The following is a 23,869-nucleotide window of genomic DNA, read 5'->3' as shown; positions in this document are numbered from 1 at the left end:
GTGATTTACTACTTGGGGCAGTAAGAGATGCAGTTCTACCATCTTGATTAACAGCTGTACCTTTCAAAATTCCTAAAACTGCTCTGTTAGATTCGTTTTTAAAGTTAAATTTTTTCAAAATAATTGTTGCAACACCTTCACCCCTGCCAAAACCATCGGCAGATTCGTCAAATGATTTACAAAGGCCATCTTTACTTAACATATTTGCCCTAGAAAATACAGAAAATAAATTTGGAGTTGTTATTAATTGAGAACCAGATACTATTGCCATTTCACATATTCCAAGTGAAATGTTTTTAAATGCAGCATCAATTGCAACAAGAGATGAAGAACATGCGGTATCAATTGTAATTGAAGGACCTTTAATACCATAAAAATAAGAAAGTCTATTTGAAGCAATAGAACTTGCAGTCCCAGTACCGATGTACGCAGAATTACATGATCTTTCGTTTAATAGGTACAAAGACCAATCAATATTGCACAATCCAACAAATACTCCTGTGTCTGTATTTTTTATTGATTCAATAGAATTTCCTGAAGAAACTAGTGCATTAAATGTTGAATTTAAAAGATGTTTTTGCTGTGGATCCATTGTACGAGCCTCTATGTTAGATATTCCAAATAAATTATTATCAAAGAGCTCTAACCCTAAAATAGTTGATATATTTTTTGTAATGCTATCATTCTCTAATTCACAGTTCCATCTGCTATAAGGAATCAGATTGACGCCGCATTTGCCTAGCATGAGTGACTCCCAGAAAGAAGAAAGGTTATCAATTCCAGTAGGAAGCGTACAACTAGCACCAATTATTCCTATATTAAATTTCTTCATTCCATCAAAGTTTATTTTTAAATCAGTTTTATTTATTTTAATTTCTTTTGATGAATTATTCTCTATATATCCAATTAATTCGTTAAGCGTAGGATAATCAAATAATACAGAAATTGGCAGTTTAATTTCGAACTCTTTGGATAGAATACTTCTTAATTCAGTAATCTCAAGCGAATCAACACCAAGTTCACGAATTGGAGTGTCAAATAGTTTCTTTTCTTCAATAGGGTTTTTACTATCAATTTTAATGATATTTAATATTATATTTTTGATTCTTTCTGAAATTATGTTAAATTTAATGGATCCATTTTCTTTTTTAGAACAAACTAGATCATTATTCAATAACCTATTAAAACCTCCCAATTTAAAGTCTATAAAGATAGGAATATTTATTGAATTAAATTTGTCTATTTGATCGAAATTTTTTAATTCAATCATTGCTTTGAATCCATTTTCTATAATTTTCTTTGCTAAATATTTGTATTCTATATTTTTATTATTTTGGGAAAATATGATAAAGATTTCCCTGAAGCTTAGTTGAATAAATGTAATTAAATAATAAATTTCCCAAGCATCTTCTATTGAAAAATAATCTCCATCAATTATTATAGTATTAGAATAATTGTTTAATAATTTGTTGATAATAAAATTACGTAAATTATGTCGTGACGCGTTCATTTCATTGTTTTTAAATGAAGTAAATAATTCCTTGCTGAAAGAAAATATATTTTCTGATAAATTAGATCTTAATGAATATACGATTTCACCCAAATAATTATAGTTTTTACAATTATTTATCATTAAATTATCAAAATTATATTCTTGAATTAAAATCGGAAAATTGAAAATATTTTCTTTTTTTAATCGATTTATATCGAAATTTTGATCCATATTCTTTTTACTAAGTATGTCAATGATGGAAATATTCTCGTATGTAATATTTTTCCTTTCAATTTCATTCCAATAATTTATGTTTTTTGAATTAATTGATATAATTTTTCCATTATTATCCATTATATTTATTAGGTCTAAATTTAAAACTTCATCAGTAATCAATAAATCTGGATAAGAGTTGTCTGTTGAAGATTTGATAATATCAATATTATCTTTCATAACAATTTTTTTGACCCCAATAGATAATAAAAAGTTATATACATTCTTTTCGCTAATTACTACAGTAAAGTTTAACTCAGAGTATAATAAGTAATTTATTACTGTTAGAAAAACTCCATTTAACTTTGAGAATATTAATATACAGTTTTGCCTTTTCAATTCAGAAATTCTTCTAATAATTTCTTCAGTTACAGGGCTATGTAACAAAAGTAATGCTGACTCTTCATGAGATAAAAATGACGGTTTTCTGAAAACTAGGTTTGAAGTTGTAATGAATTGATTTATTTTACTTTCAACAATTCCAATAATATTATCTCCAATTTTCCAATCGGAAACTTCGTTTCCTTTTGATACTATAGTTCCAGAGATCCCAAATATTTTTTCTCCAAAACATTCTGTAATAGAAAATGCATTAATGATTATTTCAATTTCTTTGCTTCCCGGAATTTTTCTCGAAGCTGTTTCTAGCAGGTTGGAAAATGGGTTAATAACTGGAGGTTGTTGTAATAAATTTATTTCTAATATGCATCTCCATGATTTTTTAACAGAATAAACGTCTTCAATTAGTTGTTCTTGTAAGTATTGAGAATATAAACGAATGGGAACTTTATTATTTTTAGATTTTGTATTTACTTGGTACAATAATTCAATATTCTTACTATTTAAAAAATCCAGAATATTAACAAACGATATTACTTCGGATATACTATAATAATTTATATCAATAAACTCTGAAATGCGATTAAGAATTTGGTCGATTATATTATTCGATGATGTTATCGATAATTTCTCCTGTATAATATCATTTACATTTGTATTATCCAAAGAAATAGCTAGATTATCTTTTTTGATATCAATATTTTGTTCCAATAAATAATATTCAAATCTATAGTCTTTTTCTACAATGCATTCCGAAATAATTGAAATTCCTCGAGAGAAAATATCCAAAAATATCTCTTTTTCTCTAATTAATTTATATTCAATAGACCATAGAGATACATGATACTTGTCTTTGCAATTTTCATAAGTTAATAAATATAAATCATTTTTTTCTCGACCATAGTGCCTAAACCTGGTTATTCTGACACCAAATTCATTGTTATTCTGTAACTTGTTGGCGAGATTAAAAAACTCTCTAAATATGTTTTCAATATTTGGGTTAAAGTTATTTAATAATATTGAATCACATTTTTCAAAAATTCCTGAACTATTTTTTGTATATACAATAATTGGTTTATTTGAATCGTAAATTGGAAAATTTTTCCATTCAAATGATTTTCTCTTAAAATTATTAAATTTAGACTTTTGAATATATGAAATTATATCAAAATCACTTTTTTCCACACCAACTATAACGTGAGAATTTGTACCACCAAATCCAAATGATGAAACTGACCCAAAAGCTACTTCACTTTCAATTGGAATTAATGTGTTTATTTTTGGAATTATTAGTTTTTCGTAATGAACAATATATGGATTTAGTTGTTTTAAATGTATATTCCCAATAATCATAGAATTATGGAGACTTAAAACTAATTTAATTAATCCAATTATTCCAGAAGCTGCAAAAGTGTGTGCAAAATTTGATTTGCCACTTCCTATCATTAATTTCGATTTTCTTTCAGAAGAACAGTACGCTTCGTATAATGCACTTACTTCAATGGAATCTCCAATTAATGTACCAGTTCCATGAGCCTCTACTATCGTTACCATTGAAGGATGAATATGTTCCATACTAGAAAGAGCCAAGTTAATGCATTTAACTTGGGAATTCTTGCTTGGAGCAGTTAGTGTTGCAGATTTTCCGTCTTGATTTACAGATGAACCTGAAATATAGGCAAGTACTTTTTTATTTTTCCTCTCACATTCTTTTTTAGGCAAAATTACTATTGCAGCAACCCCTTCTCCAATTCCAAAGCCATCTGCAGAATAGTCGAATGATTTGCATCTTCCATCTTTAGATAACATCATCGATTTAGAAAAAACAATAAATGTCGTCTTGTTTAATGTCATTTGCACTCCTGCTACAACTGCACCATTACATTGTTTTTTTTCTATATTTTGGACTGCAATATTTAGAGAAACAAGTGAAGATGAGCATGCAGTATCAATAGTTAATGATGGTCCAGTTAAACCAAAAGAATAGGAAACCCTATTAGATATTAGTGATGACGAAAACCCAGTACCTGAATATGCATTTATGGAATCTAAGTCAGACAATTTTTCCAACCAATCATTTGTACAACTACCAATAAAAACCCCAAAATTTAAATTGGTCATTTCATTTAAATTTTTATATCCTGAAACATGTAATGCATCAAAACAAACTTCCAATATTAATCTTTGTTGTGGGTCCATCTGTAAAACTTCATATTCATTTATTTTAAAGAATTCATTATCAAATAGATGTGCATTTTCTATAAATGTTCCATGATTACAATAGCTTTTTCCAATAATTGATTGATCAGTATTTAAAGAATCTCCCCAATCAATTCTATTTATTGGTGCCTCTATTACAAAATCTTTATTTTCTTTCAATAGATGCCAAAATAAACCTACTGAGGCACCTGCAACAGGGATGTTGTTTGCCATACCAACAATACACATTCTGGAGTTTAAATCTAAATCATTATTGACTGAAGAAACCAATATTTCAGGATTTATGAAGTAGTTGTTAATATTTAGCAGAGTATTTTTCTCAATAATTTCACTATTTATTTTGTCATCAAAATATTCAATATTTTCGTCAAAATGATGACTTAAACTTAACAAGTAATTAATAATTGAATTAATAGAAGGGTGTTCGTAAAGTAAAGATGGTGATATTTCATAGTTAAATTCTGAAGACAATTTATTTACAAGTTCTATAGCACTTAATGAAGAAATACCAATCGATAATAATGAATCATCCATGCTATACTTCTTATTTTCTGGAATTAATGAATTTACTGATTTTAATACCATTTCTTCGATCAACTTTTTTCTTTTAGACAAATTATTTGAAAATTTAACATATTTGATATTATTGAAATTTTTCCTAGATATTTTTTCAACAAATTTAAAATAAAGTTTCTTAGATTTTTCAGTACTATTTTTAGATAATTGATTAATAACTTCTTCATCAATTTCAATGGGGACTATAGTTCCATTTAATTTACTATTAATTATTTCACTGAATAGATTTGTAAATAATGGTATTTTATTAATATAATTTTCAATAGAAAATAATGAACTTTTATTGCCTCCAATATAATTTACAATTTTGTTATCCAGAATATAAGTTGAAGGAAGTTTTAATAATTCGTTTCTATGGTATGTTAGGTTTTCAAATAAATTTTCAGCAATTCCAAATTTTAATTGATCAAGTTGCCCAAAAATACCTGAAATTATCACGAAAAATGTTAGATTATATCCTTTTTTTGTAACTAAATTGTGGATATTCCAGGGAATTAGCGAATAATTATTCACTTTTTCTTGATCTGTTTTAAGTATTTCAATAGAGCTTAAGTGGATATAACCAGTTATTTCCAAATTTTGATATTCGGAAATAATTTTATTAAAACAATTGTTTATCGAAACCTTGTTAGGTAAACAGTTAAATAGTTTAATACTTTCTCCGAATTCAGAAATTTTTTCAGAAAGAGCATTATTGTCCATTTTAACTAATGCAATTTTTTTGTAACCCAAAGCAAATAAACAGTTTATTATCAAAGTAATGTTTTTCATTTCTCCTGTAATTAGTATTAATCCAAACTTATTAACAAAGTTAATTTTTTCTGTTTTATTTAAATAAGGATTTGATAACTCTAATTTAAGTTGATTAGATTCTTGATAATTAGGATTAAGTATAGTTTCATTATTGCATTCATTTATAACTTCATGATTAATTCCAATTCTAAATTTAGCAATTGGATCTTGATTAATATTAAATAATTTGGTTTCTTCACCTATTTGTATTAAACAATCTGGCTTAGATAAATTATCAATATTTAATTTGCAACCCAAAGATAGAATTATTTTCGAAAATTTCTCATCATAATTACCAATTACTGTTATTTTTCTTGATTTGTTCACTGAATTTAGCTTTAATACATTAATTATTATACTGAAACATATTTCATATATTTTTACTAATTTGTTTTTATTAGAAATTTTAATAACTATATTTTCAAACAAATTAAATGGAATTTTATCAAAAATATATTGAATTTTTGGAAGTGCAACATTGCTTCTTAGACCAAAATAATTATAATCATCGATTCCAATCAAATATTTATTATCAACTTCAGTGATAACTAAATCACCTATTTTTATCTCGTGTTGAATATCATTATTATTCTCGATAATTACGTACTGACCCAAAATATTTGTATTACAAGAATAAACAACTTTTCCTAAGAATTTGAAGCTTTCATTTATTATATTTTCAACCATAATTATTTCTATGGACAGATTCTTATTTTTCCGTAAATCAAAAACCCTATGATTAATTAACTGTTTACAATTTAACGTTAAAAAGTAAATAGCTCCATTCCTGTAGCAACATTCATCTGTTTTTTGATAACTAATTATATTATTAATTGAGTAAATATCGTCTGTATCTGTCATAAATACCCTGCAATAATCTCTCATTTTTTCCTTTATTTCTTTGATTTTTTTCCAGATTGAGTTATTAATACTTTGATTATTTCTAAATAGTACTACTCCCTTAGTTACTATCCACCACGTGATAAAATTATTCTGTTTTTTTTGGAAATTATCATTTGAAATAATTATTTCTTTAATTAGTTCAATTTCATTGCTAATAACTTCAAACTTAGTTCCGCTTCGGAAAAATGTGTTTATAATTAAAATTTTTGAGGATGAGATTGAATTTAGATATGTCAGAAGATCTTTCTCATTTTCAACAAAATAAATATTCTGGGCCAGGTTTTTTTTAAACAAATCAAATGTTTTTGAACAACCAAATATAATGATTTTATCATAATGATTTTGCTCATTATTATTTTGCAATTCCCATTCTTCTTTTAAAAATGCATATTCTTGATTTAAAAGTAAAGGTATTTTATTTTCGAAATTAAGTTTTTCGAGTCTAATTTTTCTTATTTCAACAATAGGAAAATCAAATTGATTTTCATGATAAATCAATATATCTCCCAATATATATTCTTCATTTTGTTCTCTAATAACAGAATGAACATAGACATTCCTTGTAAAATCAATGCTAGATATATTAAGTAGGTCAATTTTAGTAGGAAAATATAAATCAAAATGTTTATTATTTTTTATTGCAGCCAACATAATTGTGTGAATTGATGACTCAAGTATCATTGGATGAACATTCATAAATCTGTCAATAGAATAAAATAACCCCATATTAATTCCAGATGGTTCTAAGTCTGTTTCCATATCGAAATTTAATTTTAAAATTGAAAATGATTCATTTTCTTTTAATACTATCTTTCGAATGCATTTACTTGAATTTATAACTGGGAAAGATCCTTTAATTATTGGCCCGTAAATTTCTTCAAATAATAAAGCTTCAGAATTTTCTAAAGCATGTATTGGGAATTTAATTGACTCTCTTTTATTCTCAGGGAAATAAACATTTAATTTTGCATCCAGGTGATGTATTGAGTTCTTTTTTAAATCTGCATTAATGTGGCCTCCTTTATTTGAACTAATTGAAATATTTCTACGAGAATCTAAGGTAAAAATCAGCGTAGGTCTATCATCTTGAGTTTTGTAAGTTCTAAATTCCCATGGAATTCCAAAATGGATTTTTTCAAGCTGGAAAATCGGAACATTCGACTCAACCGATAAAAACCCATTATCGATCATACTAATTTGAGAATTAATATCGTTTATTGCAGCTGAAATTACTTCGATTAAGGCTATCTCTGGCATAACGAATGCACCATTTCTTTTATATCCGTGGAAAAATTTAGATATTTTTTCCGTCAAAGGAGTCGCATAAACAAAGCTTAAATCTTTAACTATTTTATTTAAATTAATTATTGGTGAAAGCATTCTTTTTAATAAAAATGGATGTGATATTTCATTCCATTTTAGGTGATAATCAATTTTTGGTAAATTATTTTCATTTGAAGATCTATTAGCGATTTTTATATTAACATTAGAACAAATATTTTCTAGAACTTCAGTTGGATTAACATTCGAGTCTTTTTTCATCAAGGAATAAAACTTTGCGTTGTTTAATATCCCTTTTGAAGAAGCTTTTAAAAGCGGAGTTAACAACGAAGTTGGACCAATCTCTATTATGTTCTTCACTTTAATTTCATTTTTTATAATGAATTCTTCTAAATTTTTAATCATCGAATAAAAATTGACAGGTTTAAATAACTGGCTTGACCAATAGTTTAAATTTGACATTTCATCTTTAACCATTAAACCCAAAATTGATGAAAAAACTATGACTTTTTTATCTATATAATTAAGGTTTTTATTTTTTATTTCTTCATGTAAAATGTTGCTTATCTCAGAAAACATTACTGAATGAAATGCATATGAAACTGGAAGTTTTTTATATGACTTACTGGAATCCAATAATTCTAATACTGCCATTACTTGATTTTCTTCTCCACTAATAATGCAATTTTTTGGAGCATTTATTAATCCAAGACTTATTTTCAGTTTTTGCTCTTGAGAAAGACTATTTTCAAATTGTTTTATAGCTTTTTTAATTTGTTCTTCAGAACGTCTTACTGCTACCATAATCCCTTTTTTTCCAAATTTAGAGATAACTATACCTCTTCGATATATTATTTCCAATGCAATTTCAATTGTCATTACTCCAGCCGCAACAGCCACTAAATATTCGCCCAAAGAATGACCAAAAATAATGTCTGGAAAAATTCCAATACTTCTTAATAACATCATTTCAGCATATTCAATTGAAACTATTGAAAGTTGATTATAAATTTCAACATCAATATTAATTTTTTCTTTGGCTCCTTCTATAAACATTGCTTCTTTCAATGGAATATCGAGGAATTTGTCCAGAAAATCTGAACATTCATCTATTGATTTCCTAAATATTTCATTAGAATTATAATATTCAATACCCATCTTATCGTAATGAGATCCTTGCCCTGTAAACATAAATATCAATTTTTCATTATCTTTGATTAGTGGATTCTTTTGTTTAACTCCCTCTACTAATATATGACAATTTGCACCACCAAATCCGAATGAAGAAACTCCTCCCACATTTTTATTTAATTTCCACGTTGAATTATTAGGGAAAACGATATTGAAATCTTCAACTTCAATATGTGGATTGATGTTTTTATAATTTAACAGTGCTGGAACTGCTCCAAATGATAAAACTACTAGAAGTCTGATAAATCCAACAATTCCTGCAGCACCCTCCAAATGTCCAATTTGTGGCTTTACTGTACTTAAAATAAGTGGAGAGTCGATGTTACTATCGATAATTTTGTACATATCTTTATATACTTCTTTAATTGCACCAAATTCAACTGCGTCTCCAAGTAATGTTCCAGTACCATGGCATTCTATATATCCAGGCCTAATATCGGATTTATTTTCTTCCCGAGCAATATTTAGTGCGGTGGAAAGAACTTTTTGCTGTGCAACTCCATTTGGGGCTGTTAAGGAAATTGATCTTCCGCTGTGGTTTGTAGATGATCCTAATATCCTTCCCCATTTTTTTTTAATTTTAATATTATTGTTCGATAGTACAATAGCTCCGCACCCTTCTCCTCTTACAAATCCATCCGCATCTTTGTCAAAACTTCTACATTCAGAATTTTTGGACAACATTTTTGCTTTGCTAAATACAATAAAATTGTTCGGAGATAAATTCAATTGTACTCCAAATGCAATGGCCATATTACATTCGTTATTTTTCAATGATTTTATGGCCTGATCAATTGCAATTAATGAAGAAGCGCATGCCGCATCAATAGTTATTGACGGACCTTTTAGTCCAAACACATAAGAGATTCTATTTGAAATGATTGATTTTGCATTTCCTGTTCCTGAAAATGCATTACAATAATTTCTTTTAGATGAAAGTATTGCCCATTCATCATTACACATCCCTGCAAATACACCCACATTTGTATTGAATAAATCTTTAATTTCAATCTCTGCATCCGATAATGCAGAAAAACAAGTATCTAAAGCTATCCTTTGATTAGGATCCATTTGAATTGCTTCCTCTTTCGATATTTGATATTTAGAGTAGTCGAAAATATCAACGATAGAAATAAATCCTCCCTTTCTTGTATAATATGTTGCATTTTTGTCATTGTAATCTCCAAATAACTTATCAACATCCCATCTTTCATAAGGGATTTCAGATATACAGGTTACCAGACTAGTCATGTTTTTCCAGAATTTAAAAACTGAACTTGCATCCCCGGGGACTCTGATTCCAATTCCTGATATAAAAATATCACTTTTCTTAAAATTAGAATGTATTATATTTTTATTATCAAATTCCTTAACATTTTTCTTTCCAATAATCATCTCTATATATTTGCAAAGTTCTGAAATTGTTGGATAGTCAATTATTATAGTTGGAGGAAGATTAACTTCAAATTTTGAAGTTAGAGTATTTCTTAATTCTACTGCAGACAAAGAATCGATTCCCAGGTCTTTAAATGGCAATTCTGAATCAATAAGATTAACATCAATTCCAATTGCATCTGAAATTGCTTCTTTAATACTTGAAAGCACGAATAAATGTAATTCTTCCGAGTTCATTGTCGAAAAGAGATATCCATTTCTTGTTTCTTGTACTTCTGATTCAATTTCACTGAAAATGTGTGTTAATGCATTATTTTTTACGACCAAAGGATCTAATGGTTGTACAATATATTTATTAACTTTGTTTATCATACAATTAGAAATTATTCCTCCTAGTGAGATAAGACCTAAGGAATTTTTTATTGGAACTAGTCCAATTGCTTTTAACATTTTTAAATTTAAGTTTTCTTTTGCCATGCCTTGTTCACCCCAAGGACCCCATTGAATACTGATTGATTTCATTCCAAGTTGAGAGCGTATCTCTGATAAATAATCAATATTGCCATTAGCTGCAGAATAATTAGTCTGACCATTGTTTCCTATCAGTGCTGATATTGATGAAAACATAATTAAAAGTGGAATATGCTCTAGTAAGGAAGTTGTAATGTAATGAATATTCCAAGCCCCGATAGATTTTGGAAGAAATGTACTCAGGAAAGTTGAATCAGTTTGCGAAAGTATGCTCCCGTCATTAAGCACGCCTGCAGCATGAATGATTGCTCTAATATTATATTTTCCTTTAATTTTATTAATAATATTAAATAGTGAATTTAAATCACAAATATTGCATTTAAGCATTTCCAAGTTTATTTTTCCCTTCTCACTTAACTCTAATAGCTTGATTGCAAATTTATTTTCAAAATCTATTGAACTCCTACCCATTAATATAATATTTTTCGTTCCTTCTTCAACTAACCAATTTGCAACAACCAAACCAAGTGAGCCCATCCCACCGGTAATAATGTATGCATCTTTACTGTATGAGCAAATTGAAGTGCTTGGATTTGACAGTATAACCTTCCCTATGTGGCTAGCATGTTGTATATATCTAAATCCGTCAATTATTCCTGATTTATCTTGAATACTAAATACTTTAGTTGGTATTGGTTGGATTTTTCCTTTATTTATATCTATCATTATCTCTTGTAATAGATTTTGGAACCAAACAATGTCATTTTCAACCAACTTGTCAAATTCAACAGTTTGATAATTGATGTCTGTCCTAATTTCTTTTAATTGATTTTCACTTAATATTTCACGTTTTCCAAGTTCAATAAAAGTTCCATTTCTTTTTAAAAATTTCATTGACAACGGAATAAATTCTCCTACTAAGCTATTTATAACAATATCAACACCATCAATATTCAATTCACTCATAAAATATTTCATATCTTGAGAGAATTTTGTATAATCTCTGCTGCTTGAAACAAATTTAATCCCAATAGATTTGAGATATTCAACCTTTTTAATGCTTCCAACTGTAGCAATGATGTTTGCACCAATTCTAGAACAAATTTGTATTGCAGCTAATCCAACTCCACCGGAAGCAACATGAATTAGAACGCAATCACCTTTTTTTAGTTTTGAATACTGGTTTAAAGAAACTTTTACTGTTGAAAAAATCGTTGGGATTGATGCAGCCTCTTCAAATGTTAATAATTTAGGTTTTTTCGCAACCAACAAAGCATTTGTAGTATGATATGTTTCAATACAACCCTGAGAAAGACCAAATACATCGTCACCAACTTGAATATTTTTCACTCCAGGCCCTACAGATACTACTGTACCCGAAAAATCACTCCCTGGTTTTCCAGGATCGCCAGGATATAATCCCATAACATTTAAAACATCTCTGAAATTCAGGCCAATTGCTCTTATTCTTATTTCCACCTCCCCTTCCATAGGAACAACCCTAAACTTCTGTAAATTGGTTATAATATTCGATATTGCTCCTCTATTTGTAAGTTTTAAAGCCATATAATTATTATATGGACTAATTGACTCTTTTATTTTAATAGTTTTGATTTTAATTTCATTATTGTACTCTAGTAACTGATATTCTTTTTCAAACCATTTTTTATTTATAACATTGTTATATATCAATTTCAATATTTGGCAAAAGTTTTTGTTAATTTTTAGGTTTGAAATACTATTCCAATCAACAATAATCAAACTTATTTTTCCTAATTGATTGAATTCGTTGCTCGCAGACCTTAAATATGAAAGTAAAGATGATTGAAAGTGAGATGATAAAGTATTTTTGCCACATAATAAGTTCGCACCGATAGTGACAAAAATAATTGTTAATTTATTATATGAATCAATATTTTTATAAATGTTTTGAAGAGTTCTTTGTATAGAAATAAGCTCTTTATATGAATCTTTTTCGTTTGTGCTTGTAATATATACAGGTATAGTACTGAAGGAAAAAATATTTTCTTGAATCAAATTCAGAATTTTATTGTTATCAAAGTAATCAAACTGTTCGAGTGATAATTTATTCACTTCTAAAGATGTAAAAAGAAACTTTAGCTTATTTAATTCTTCATCATTATCAAATTTGTGTTCTAATTCTCTATAAGTAGATATCCATGAGTAATGATCTTTTATTGGGAGATAGTTTATGGTTTTCATCGGAATCAATTCTCTGAAGTGCAGATTTCTAATTTCACATATTTGTATTAACCCATCAGTTCCTTCGTCTCTAATATATATATTTATGTCTACTTTTATTCCTTCGCTATTTAGTATTTTTTTGTTTTTAATGCAAGCAAATAATCTATTTATTGGATGAATAAATTTCAAGTTAGTTAATGAGTTATAAGGAACAATATATTTATTATTATTGAAAATTGGTTTAAATATCATTTCTTCAATACTCACAGGAATAAATGGTTTATTGGCTTTATTTTCATGATTTTCAATAAATAAAGCGAATAATTGAAAACATCCATCTAATAATGAAGGATGTAAGAAAAATGTATCAATTTCTCGATTTAAAGAATCAATTTCAATAATTCCAAATATCTCAGTCTTGTTTTTATATATTTTTCTAATAGATTTATATTTTTCAGAATAATTTAGCCCTATTTCATTTAATTCTGAATAAAATTGATCAGAATTAAAATTTGAGCATTTATCAAAGTTTATTGTCTCATCAGAAAGCTTCAAATTGTCATCATTACTAATTTCTGCAGTAAATGTTGAATGATAGATCATTTCGTCAATACCATATTCAATTCCTGATGTTGAAATACGTATATTTAATTTCCTATTATTATTTTCATATGGAGAAATGTCACATATTAATTTTCCTTGAGGATTCCGTCCTAATTCATTTGGGAAAATTAGAGGCTTAATGAATTGAATATTGCTAATAGTAAGTAAGCTTACATCTTTAATTCCACTCCGAATAGAGTAATTAATGAGTCCACCTATTGACATTTCAATAAATGCAGATCCAGGAAAAATAATCTTTCCTTGTATCACATGACCAACTATTGATGAGAACACATTTTCACCAACATTTCTTACAAATCTGGTTATATTTGAGTCAGGTTTTTTAATATTTGTAATATTACTCATTTCATCAATTATAAGACCTAATTCTGATGGGTGAGACAGATTATCAGATCCTGAGATTTTTGGTCCAATATATGGATGTGCTGGAGTAATCCATGGAAATTTTTTTCTTTTGAAATCTATTCTAGGTAATTCCCATGAATTCACACTGTCACCTGTTTCTACAATTATATGAGAATTTGTTCCACCAAATCCAAATGATGATACTCCTGCAATTAAACTTTTTGAATTGGTTTCAACTTTATTTGTAGGAAATACTATGTTCATATTAGAATCATCAAAACATAAACCTGAATTTAACTTATTTATTAAAATATTCGGAGGAATTACTCCATTATTAACTACTAATATAGCTTTCAAAATTCCAGCAACTCCAGAAGCACCTTCTAAGTGACCAATATTAGGTTTTAGAGTTCCAATGTAAAGCTTATTTGCCCTATTTTTAAAAACATCTGATATTGCACCGAATTCTATTGGATCCCCTAAAGGTGTTCCAGTTCCATGAGATTCTATATAAAATATATCATTATTCGAAATGCAAGAATCTTCAATTGCATTAATAATTACACGTTTTTGAGAAGGTCCATTCGGGGCAGTTAAGCTCGCACTTTTTCCGTCCTGATTTACAGCTGTACCACAAATTCGACCATATATTTTTTTTCCAAAGGATTTTAAATGGTTTTCTATTATCAATGATATACAACCCTCTCCTCTTAAGAATCCATCAGATAATTCATCAAATGCTCTACATTCTCCCCTAGGACTAAGCATATTAGCTTTGGAAAAAACTATATAATACAAGGGAGATAATAAAAGCTGCACGCCTGCTACAATTGCTGTTTCTATATTACCAAAATTAATATCTTTTTTTGCAATATCTAATGCAACTAATGAAGACGAACATGCAGTATCAATTGTTACAGAGGGTCCTTTAATGCCATAGATAAATGAAAGTCTATTCGAGATAATTGAAGCAGCTGCGCCTGTTGCTGTAAATGAAGTTGCTGTCATATTTAATTTCGTGGAAAGATAGTTCCAGTCAGTCCCACAACATCCTACAAATACACCAATATTTGAGTTGGAAATATTCTTTGGGTTATATCCTGAGCTATGTAATGCATCGCTTGTGGTTTCCAATAATATTCTTTGCTGTGGGTCCATAGTTGAAGATTCATAAGTTGTAATATTAAAATAATCATTATCAAATAAATCAATACTTTCGATAAATGTCCCATGCCTTGAATAAGTTAGATTTTTTGATAAGTAGTTAATATTTTTATAATCATCTATATTTAAATAAAATTCATCAATATCAAACCTACTTAATGGAACTTCTGATGACCAGGTTTGCATAGAAAGCAAAGTTCTTTCCCAAAATTCAATTGGGGAATTTGTATTTCCAGGTAGCCTACAGCCAATTCCAGTAATTGATAGTTTTGAAGTTAGATTTTTAGATTTATTATCTTGAGAGAAAATAATATTTTTTAGTGATGGGATATTTTGAGAAATAATTAATCCAATATTGTCTTTATTTGTTTTTGGTAATAAGATATTTGTTGATGTATTTGAAATGTTTAGTATAAAATCTGATAACGAATTTATGGTTGGATAATCAAATAATGTGGTAATTGGTAAAACGATATTTAATTCGTTAGAAATTGCATTTCTAACTTCAACTGCGGATAAAGAGTCGAGTCCTAATTCAATTAGTGGAGTGTTAAAGTCAATTTTTTCAATTCCTACAATATCATTTATTGTGTTTACTATTATGTTCGTTATATGTTGTTTATCAAACACAATTTTACTGTTAGTTTCCCAAGCCTCGCTATTTTCAACTTGATTTTTCATTGGTTTGTAAATACAAGCAGAATTACTTACAATTGCAAGTTTAATTGCAGCTTGTACAAATGAGCCATGATTAAGATTGGAAACTTGTTCTGAATTATAATTCCAAAAAGCAACTTGCCCAGGAAGACCAATGTTACGTCTGTATCTACAAAATGTTTCTAATATTAAATTATTTTTGTCATTACAAGAGCAAAGTAAGAAATATTGAATAGATGTAGTTGAAATAAATGAAATTGAATGAATATCCCAAAGAATATTTGAAATTTCTTTGCATTCCAAATGATTTAAGGGCAAACATATTATTCCCGAAATTTTGTAAATTCCATTTCCACTTAATATTCTTTTGAAATTTTGAACAAAGTTTTCTTTTTCAATTTCAAATTTGTACTTGAATGGGTAATTAATTGTAATTTTTTCCGTTGATATATACACAAAATTGTTTGCACCTGCTTCGCTTAACAACTTAGTAGCAGCAAATAAAGATATTTCGTCTTCTTTATGGGATAAAATTATATGAAAATTGTTTTTGAATCCATTATCGTCAGTATTATTTTGCTTTACAAATTCTGAATCCCAATAATTTGTTTCGAAAGAGTAGAATTTAACTGTTTTATTTTTGTCACAATTTATCAACTTAAATTCATCAATAACGTTTTCAACATTAAAATCAACTCTAAATTTAATTGGAACAATTATTTTTGATGTATAACTACAATATTGCTGTTTGATAATACTTGATGTTAAACCTTCTCCAAATGGGTTGATAATAAAAAGTGGCCCTCCTTTTTTAAGCATCAATTTTATATTTTCCATTAATGAGATAAATGAAAGTTTTCCAAAGAATGTTGAGGTGATAATTGCAAAGTCGAATTGTTCAGAATTAAGGTTAATAATACTGCTAACATAATTTACTATATTATTACCTACTTTATAACATCTCTCCTTGTTGTTTTCATCATAAATTGTTAAAAATACCACCTTGCCTGATTTAAATGATAAAATTTTATCCAATAATATTTCTGGAAATATTGGAGAAATAATAAGAATACGTAATTCTTCAAAAATTTCATTATCAATAATATAGTTAATTACCTTTAAAGGTATTGATTGACTAGCTGAAAACAAAGATTCCAACATATTCTTGTATTTGGAGAATATCTCGAATGGCCCGATAATATTTCCTTTAGTAATCATTTCATTAATAAACTTTGATTCGCAATCTTTGTATAACTCAAAATTTCTTGATTCTTGGTCCAGTAAATCTACTAACTCACTACATTCATATCTTTTGAATAATTCAATAGAAAACTTTTCAAGATTAACTATATTCAATGTCTTGTAATTAAAAGCCTCAAACATTAGTGTTTGAGGAGGTGGCAATGTTAATACTATTTTACCGATGTGAGAAGCCTTTTGCATAAACCTTAATGCTTCTAGAGTACAAGATTCCATTTTAAAAACCTTAACAGGCAAAGTAGGATTTGTATTAATTAAATTATTAGTCTCATACCTTGAAAGTAATGATTGAATATATTTGGCATTACCCACAACCAATTCATCGATTGCTAGTTTCAAATAATTTATCTCTGGATAATTTGATTTTGCCTGAGAATAGTCCAAAGTTTCTCTTTTTCCCAATTCAATAAATGTTCCTCCTGAACGTATTTTCTTAAAGGATTCATGAATAAATTCACCAGAAAGACAATTGAGTACTAAATCAAACTTTGCATTTTTTCCACCTCTGTATCTTTTTGATGCAATATTTAAGAATTCATTCATTTCTTTGTTAAATATTTTGTGATCTCTCGAACTTGAGACATAATGAACTCCCAATCCACAAAGCCATTTTTTTTTTGAGTTAGAAGAACATGTTGCAAATACTATTGCGCCCTTATTAATACAATACTGAACACTTGCAATACCAACTCCACCAGTTGCAGCATGGATCAGTACAAAATCTCCTTTTTTTACTTTATATAAATCATTGAATGAAGCTTCTACTGTGCAAAAGATTACGGGTAAAGCTGCAGCTTCTTCAAATGATAAATTTCTTGGCTTTTTAGAAATTAATGTAGATGTTGTTACCAACTGAGATTTGAAGCAACCTCTTGCAAATCCCCAAACATGATCACCTATTTTGAATGGTTTAACATTATTACCAATACCTATTATAATTCCAGAAAAGTCGCTACCAGGTTCACCAGGGTCTCCAGGATATAAATTCATTATATTTAATATATCCCTAAAATTCAACCCAACTGCTTTAACTTGAACCTTAACCTCATCATCCCCTAATTCTTCTATTTTAAATTTCTCAGAATATTTTATTTTGAAGTTTTTAAGTTCTCCTCTTGAGGTTAGTTCATATTTAAAATTATCTATACCGATGCAATTTCCAATTCGAATTGGAGTAGCGGAATAGCCAATCAAGGTTAGATTTCTCTCCCTTGCCATTTGAACATTTCTAATTACTAAGTGATCAAACAAAATATTTGGTATCTTATTTTTAATATTGTTTTTCCCAAGATAGTTAATTCCAAATTTAATTTGGCTATTCAATTCGTCAAATGATTCTATGTCAATAACGGAAATAATAATATTGTTTTCTAAAATAAATTGATTAATCGAGTCCCAATATAAGTTATCAAATGAAAAACCATCAGTTCTAATTATTTTTTCAATTGGTATTGCGTTTTTCGTTAATATGTAGAACCTTGCTCCACTTTTTGCTTGTTTAATAGAAATTTTTATTTCCTCTAATTTGCAATTAAAGAAAACAATATTCCCATCAAAATTAATAAGATTTTTATTAAATTTAATTATTTTATTTCCTGTTTTTTCTAGGCTTGAATTTATCCTAGAAAATTGCTTATCAGATGTAATAATACTATAACTATTTACATTATCGTTATTTTCAAATAATTCCGACGCTGCAACTGGTCTCCAATCTAATTTTATACCAAAATAATTATTTTCGTAATCTACTTTGGAATTTAGATGATCTATTTTTTTTTTATGATCCAAATTTACTACTGTTTTTTGGTTTGGAATTTCATTTTTTATGAAATTCATTTTTACAATTTCAATCAATTTAGAACCTTTTTCATTTATCAAACAAATGTTACAAATTATTTGTTTTTCTTCAATATTTGTGATTTTTACTAAAGAATAAAGTTCTGAATACGATATATCGGAATTGATTAACATTTCTTCAATTCTAACTGGAATGAATTGTCCATTAATATTCCCATTAGTAATTAAGAATCCTCCTAAAACTTGAAACGCTGAATCTAATATCCAGGGTGCGATGCAAAAAGGACTAGAGTCATATTCATCCGTTTTAATCTTTCCATACCCAATTGAATCTCCAATTGAAACATATTCCAATGAACGATATCTACCTATATAATTATATCCTGAATTATTTAACAAATCATATAATTCATCATGAACAATTGTTCTAAGTATGCATACTTTTTTAAATTCATCAACTGTAAAGGAATTATCCAGAATTTCCATTCTGTTGTTTGATTCAATATCTAAAATTAAATTTGCATTACAACTGAAATAATCCCTATTTTTTGAATAAATAGAAACTTTTCCTTCATTAATATGTATGTTTGCATTTAATTCCTCATTTTCCAGATTATCTAAATTGAAAACAGAAATAATTTCTAGGTTCTTTATTACTACGGGGGAAGTTTTCAATAAGTATATATTTGATTCTCTAGTTAGTATATCAAAGTTACTCTTCTTGAACTCGCTTATAATTTCATCTCTAGAATTTTTTTTTTGAATATAAACAATTTGTTCACCACTAGAAATATCTAATGCTGCGAGCCTGCAAGTTATAATAGCAAGCTCAATATATCCTGATGCAGGAAATATGCTTAATCCATTAATAATGTGCTCAATAACATATTTTTTACACTTCAATTTCGAAATAGCGTAAGAATAAATTTCGTCTTTGTTGTTAATTGTTGAAATGAAGGGATGAAATCTTGCAGTCCATGGGAAGTAATTGCCTTCTTGTAAGTCAGAGTTCTCCTCAGTTTCAATATCCCAAATTGAGTTAATATTTGCCCCTTCTTCAATAATTACGTGAGAATTAGTACCACCAAATCCAAAAGATGATATTCCGGATCGCAAAACTTGTGTTTCTTCAATTCCTATTTCTGAAAAATATTTTCCTTCATTCATATTAGGAAAAATAATTCGATTATGATTTGTTTTATCATTTAACAATTTTTTAATATGAGTATTGATGTTTATTAAATTCCCTATTCCTGGGAAAAATCTTCTTGACATAACAAGTAATACTTTTAAAAGACCAGCTAAACCTGCTGCACCTTCTAAATGACCAATGTTTGATTTGAATGCACCTATTACGATATTAGAATTCATGTGAGTTACATTATATTGGTATTCATTATGAGTTTTAAAAACAGACATTATTGCTCCTGCCTCTATCGGATCACCCAACGGGGTGCCTGTACCGTGGCATTCGATATAATTAATCTCTGATGGATGCATTCCCGAAATTCCTAGACAATTCCTTATTGCAGATACTTGTGATGGTCCTTTTGGAGCAGTTAGAGTTGTTGTTTTTCCATCCTGATTAACATATGTACCGAGAATTGTTGCAATTTTTTTCTTTGCTATTGATATATGTTGAATACATACAATTATACATCCTTCACCCCTAACAAAACCGTTTGCACTTTCATCAAAAGGTGAGCATTTTCCTGTATCAGAGAGCATTTTTGCTTTACACAACGAAACAAATATGTTTGGGTTTAGTATTGAGTTGACTCCTGCTACAAAAGCAGTATTTGTTATGTTTTGTTGAAGATGATGAAGGGCGATATCCAATGCAACTAAACTTGAAGAACATGCAGTATCAATTGTAATAGATGGTCCTGCGAACCCATTATAAAATGAGATTCTATTTGCTAGTATTGAAGGAGATGCGCCTGTTCCAGAGTAAACAGAAAGATGAGTAGAATTAGAAATGATTTGACTCCAATCATTAGAACAACATCCAATATAAACACCAGTTGAATTATTTGTTGGGAGTTCAACATGTTTTAAAATCTTTTCGGTTCCCCTTAATAGTAATCTCTGTTGTGGATCCATATGCTCAACTTCTATTGGAAGTATTTTGAATTTTTCTAAATCGAAAAATTCTGATCCAATAATATAAGCACCTGTATCAGTATAGTAGTTTTTAATTTTTTGAATAGCAGAAATAGACTTCTTTTCATTAAAACAATATGCATTCCATCTTTCATGTGGAACAGGAGAAAATACATTTGCACTATTCATCATTACTTCCCAAAGCTTCACAAACGGGTTGTTCGAGCTAAAACCAGGTAAGTGAGCATTTATTCCAGAAATAACAAACTCACTAGTAGTTTTTCCAGGTACACTGGTGATTTCATTGGGTAAGTATTCCTTATTTCCATTTTTGAGAAGGTCAATATGCTCTATTAAAAGTCTCAGAGTTGGAAAATCAAATATTAAAGTTGCAGGGAAATCAATATTAAATTCTTTTGAAAGCGCATTACATATTTCCACAGCTTTAATTGATTCAATTCCGCATGAAAGAAGTGGATCATCTAACTCTGGAAAATATTTATTTCCTACTACTGACTCAAATATATGCTTTACCCTCTCATATATTTTATCAGGAAATTCATTTTCACTGTAAACTGAAAAGTAATCGGAGTCAATATTTCTTTCATCTTTGTCAAACACTTCAACTAATTTTATATTTTCTAAATTATTGTTAATAAAATCAATTACAATGCTTGAACCAAAATCTCCATTCATAATCATTTGTTTAACTTTTGACCTTTGAACTTTACCACTTGAGGTTTTTGGCATTTTTTTTTCTTTTATTAATATTATTCTATAAACCTCAATTCCTAAGTATTTCTGAATACTAATTGATAGCTTATCAATAATATCTTTAGCTTGAAATCTTTCTTTTTTATTAATTAAACCTTTAATATATGATTTAATTCCCAAAATATCCGAAGATTCAATAAGCTCACTTCTTACTTCTGTTGCAATTGCAAGCTTTTCTTCACCATCAATATCAATTGAAAATGCCACACAACAACCCGGACGAATTACTTCGTGGCAAGTATCGATTACTTCTTCAATATCCTGCGGATAATAGTTTTTACCTCTAATGATAATTACATCTTTTTGCCTTCCTACTATATATAACTGATCGTTATTTATGAAACCCAAATCTCCAGTTTTCAAAAATTTTATATCAGACAAGTCAGAATCACATTCCTTTACTTTTGCAAAGAAAATTTTGTCAGTTAGATCATGTAAGAGCCAATATCCTGCGCCTTTACTTCTAGAAGAAACCCAAATCTCACCAACATAATTTTCTGGAAGAATCGTATTTTTTTCTGGGCAAACAATGATGATTTTATCGTTTACTGAGTTCTTTTCTCCACAACATACTAAATTTCTTTTCATGCAATCTTTGTCATTGAATTCAATGCTATTTTCGTGTTTACAATAGTTACAATAACAAGAAATATATCCATAATTGACTATTTCAACCTTTTTTCCTGGGATTATTTTATCACTTTTTAATGTTAATACCTTAGGAAATAGTTTGCTTTTTTTTTTAAGTCCGGAAATAATAAGTGTATTTTCAGCCATCCCATACGCAGGAAGGAAGGCAGATGAACAAAAACCCACTGAAGAAAATTTTTTTACAAACCTAACAAGTGTTGCAGCTCTAATTGGTTCAGAACCACTTAAAATACCACCATGTTTCAAACAACCTAATCCACCCAAGTTATTTATTTCTTCTAATTCATCGTTTGTTATTTTTCTACAAATATAATCAAATGCAAAATTTGGTGCAGCAGTTGCAGCAATTCTGTATTTTGAAATCACTTTAAGCCATATGTGGGGGTTCTTAATAAATGAAAATGGTGATAGTAAAAACGTTTCAGATCCGATAATTACTGTGCTAACAATAAATCCTACTAAACCCATATCATGATACATTGGGAGCCAAGAAAATCCTCTAATGTTATGCCCAAAAGTCTTTATGAATTGATTTTTAATTTCAATAATTTCTTTTAGTATTTTATTAGCTTCATCACTCGTTTCGATATCATTTTCAGTTATTTTTGTTTCGGGTGATTCAAATTTAGGTTCTAGAGAGAAGTTAAAACATTTCATACACAATAGTGAATTATAATATAATGATCCATGAGTAACAATTACTCCTTTTGGATGACCTGTTGATCCGGATGTAAATTGTATGAATGCGCTATCATGAGGCTCACATTTTGGCTTTTTAAAATGAATAATTTCATTCTTCACAACTGTTTTAAACGGATTCAATGAGTCATTTTTCGATTTGTAAAAACCATTATCTGTTACTAATTCAAATTCACTATAGTCTCTTAATATTTTATCTGTCGAGTACCAACTAATTGCATTCCAAAGAGGTTCATTGAAAAATTTAAATTTGAATAGTGAAATAATTCTATTGTAGGATGAATTAGTAAGACAAGCATTAGCTTGGCTTATGTCAACAATCTTACGAAGCCTATCCACTTGAGATGAATTATTTGGATCTGCAGGGTAAACAGGAATTGCAACAATTCCACTTGCAAGACAGCCATAAAAAGAATATATGAAATCAATTCCTGGTGTGTAACACAAAATAATCCTATCACCTTTTTTTAATGACAATTCATTTAACAAAAAATGAGAGATTATTCTAATTGATTTCCAAAGATTTTTATAAGTAATTGTTGACTCTTCATTCCCATTATCATTCAACCAAACAAATGCATTACTATCAGGTATTGTGTTTGAGAATAACTCGATTTGGCTGATGATTGCATCATACTCAGGTTTACTACTATTCAT

At 28.3% G+C, this 23,869-nt stretch overlaps 1 protein-coding gene across 1 annotated transcript in view; it reads right to left on the bottom strand.

The window, feature by feature from the left end:
• The window catches only part of cgd4_2900 (polyketide synthase), a gene marked incomplete at both ends in the record, with an annotated part of 40,242 nt that extends 16,373 nt beyond the window's left edge, over positions 1–23,869 (bottom strand). Inside the window, one exon of the mRNA XM_625875.1 lies at positions 1–23,869. This exon is cut by the window's left edge and continues 16,373 nt beyond it. Within this exon, the coding sequence (XP_625875.1) occupies positions 1–23,869 (23,869 nt within the window).

Source organism: Cryptosporidium parvum, chromosome 4, assembly GCF_000165345.1.
Source record: "Cryptosporidium parvum Iowa II chromosome 4, whole genome shotgun sequence".
Lineage (NCBI taxonomy): Eukaryota > Apicomplexa > Conoidasida > Eucoccidiorida > Cryptosporidiidae > Cryptosporidium > Cryptosporidium parvum.
Note: the sequence above shows the minus strand (reverse complement) of the source record. Positions and strands in the feature narration are given on the sequence as shown.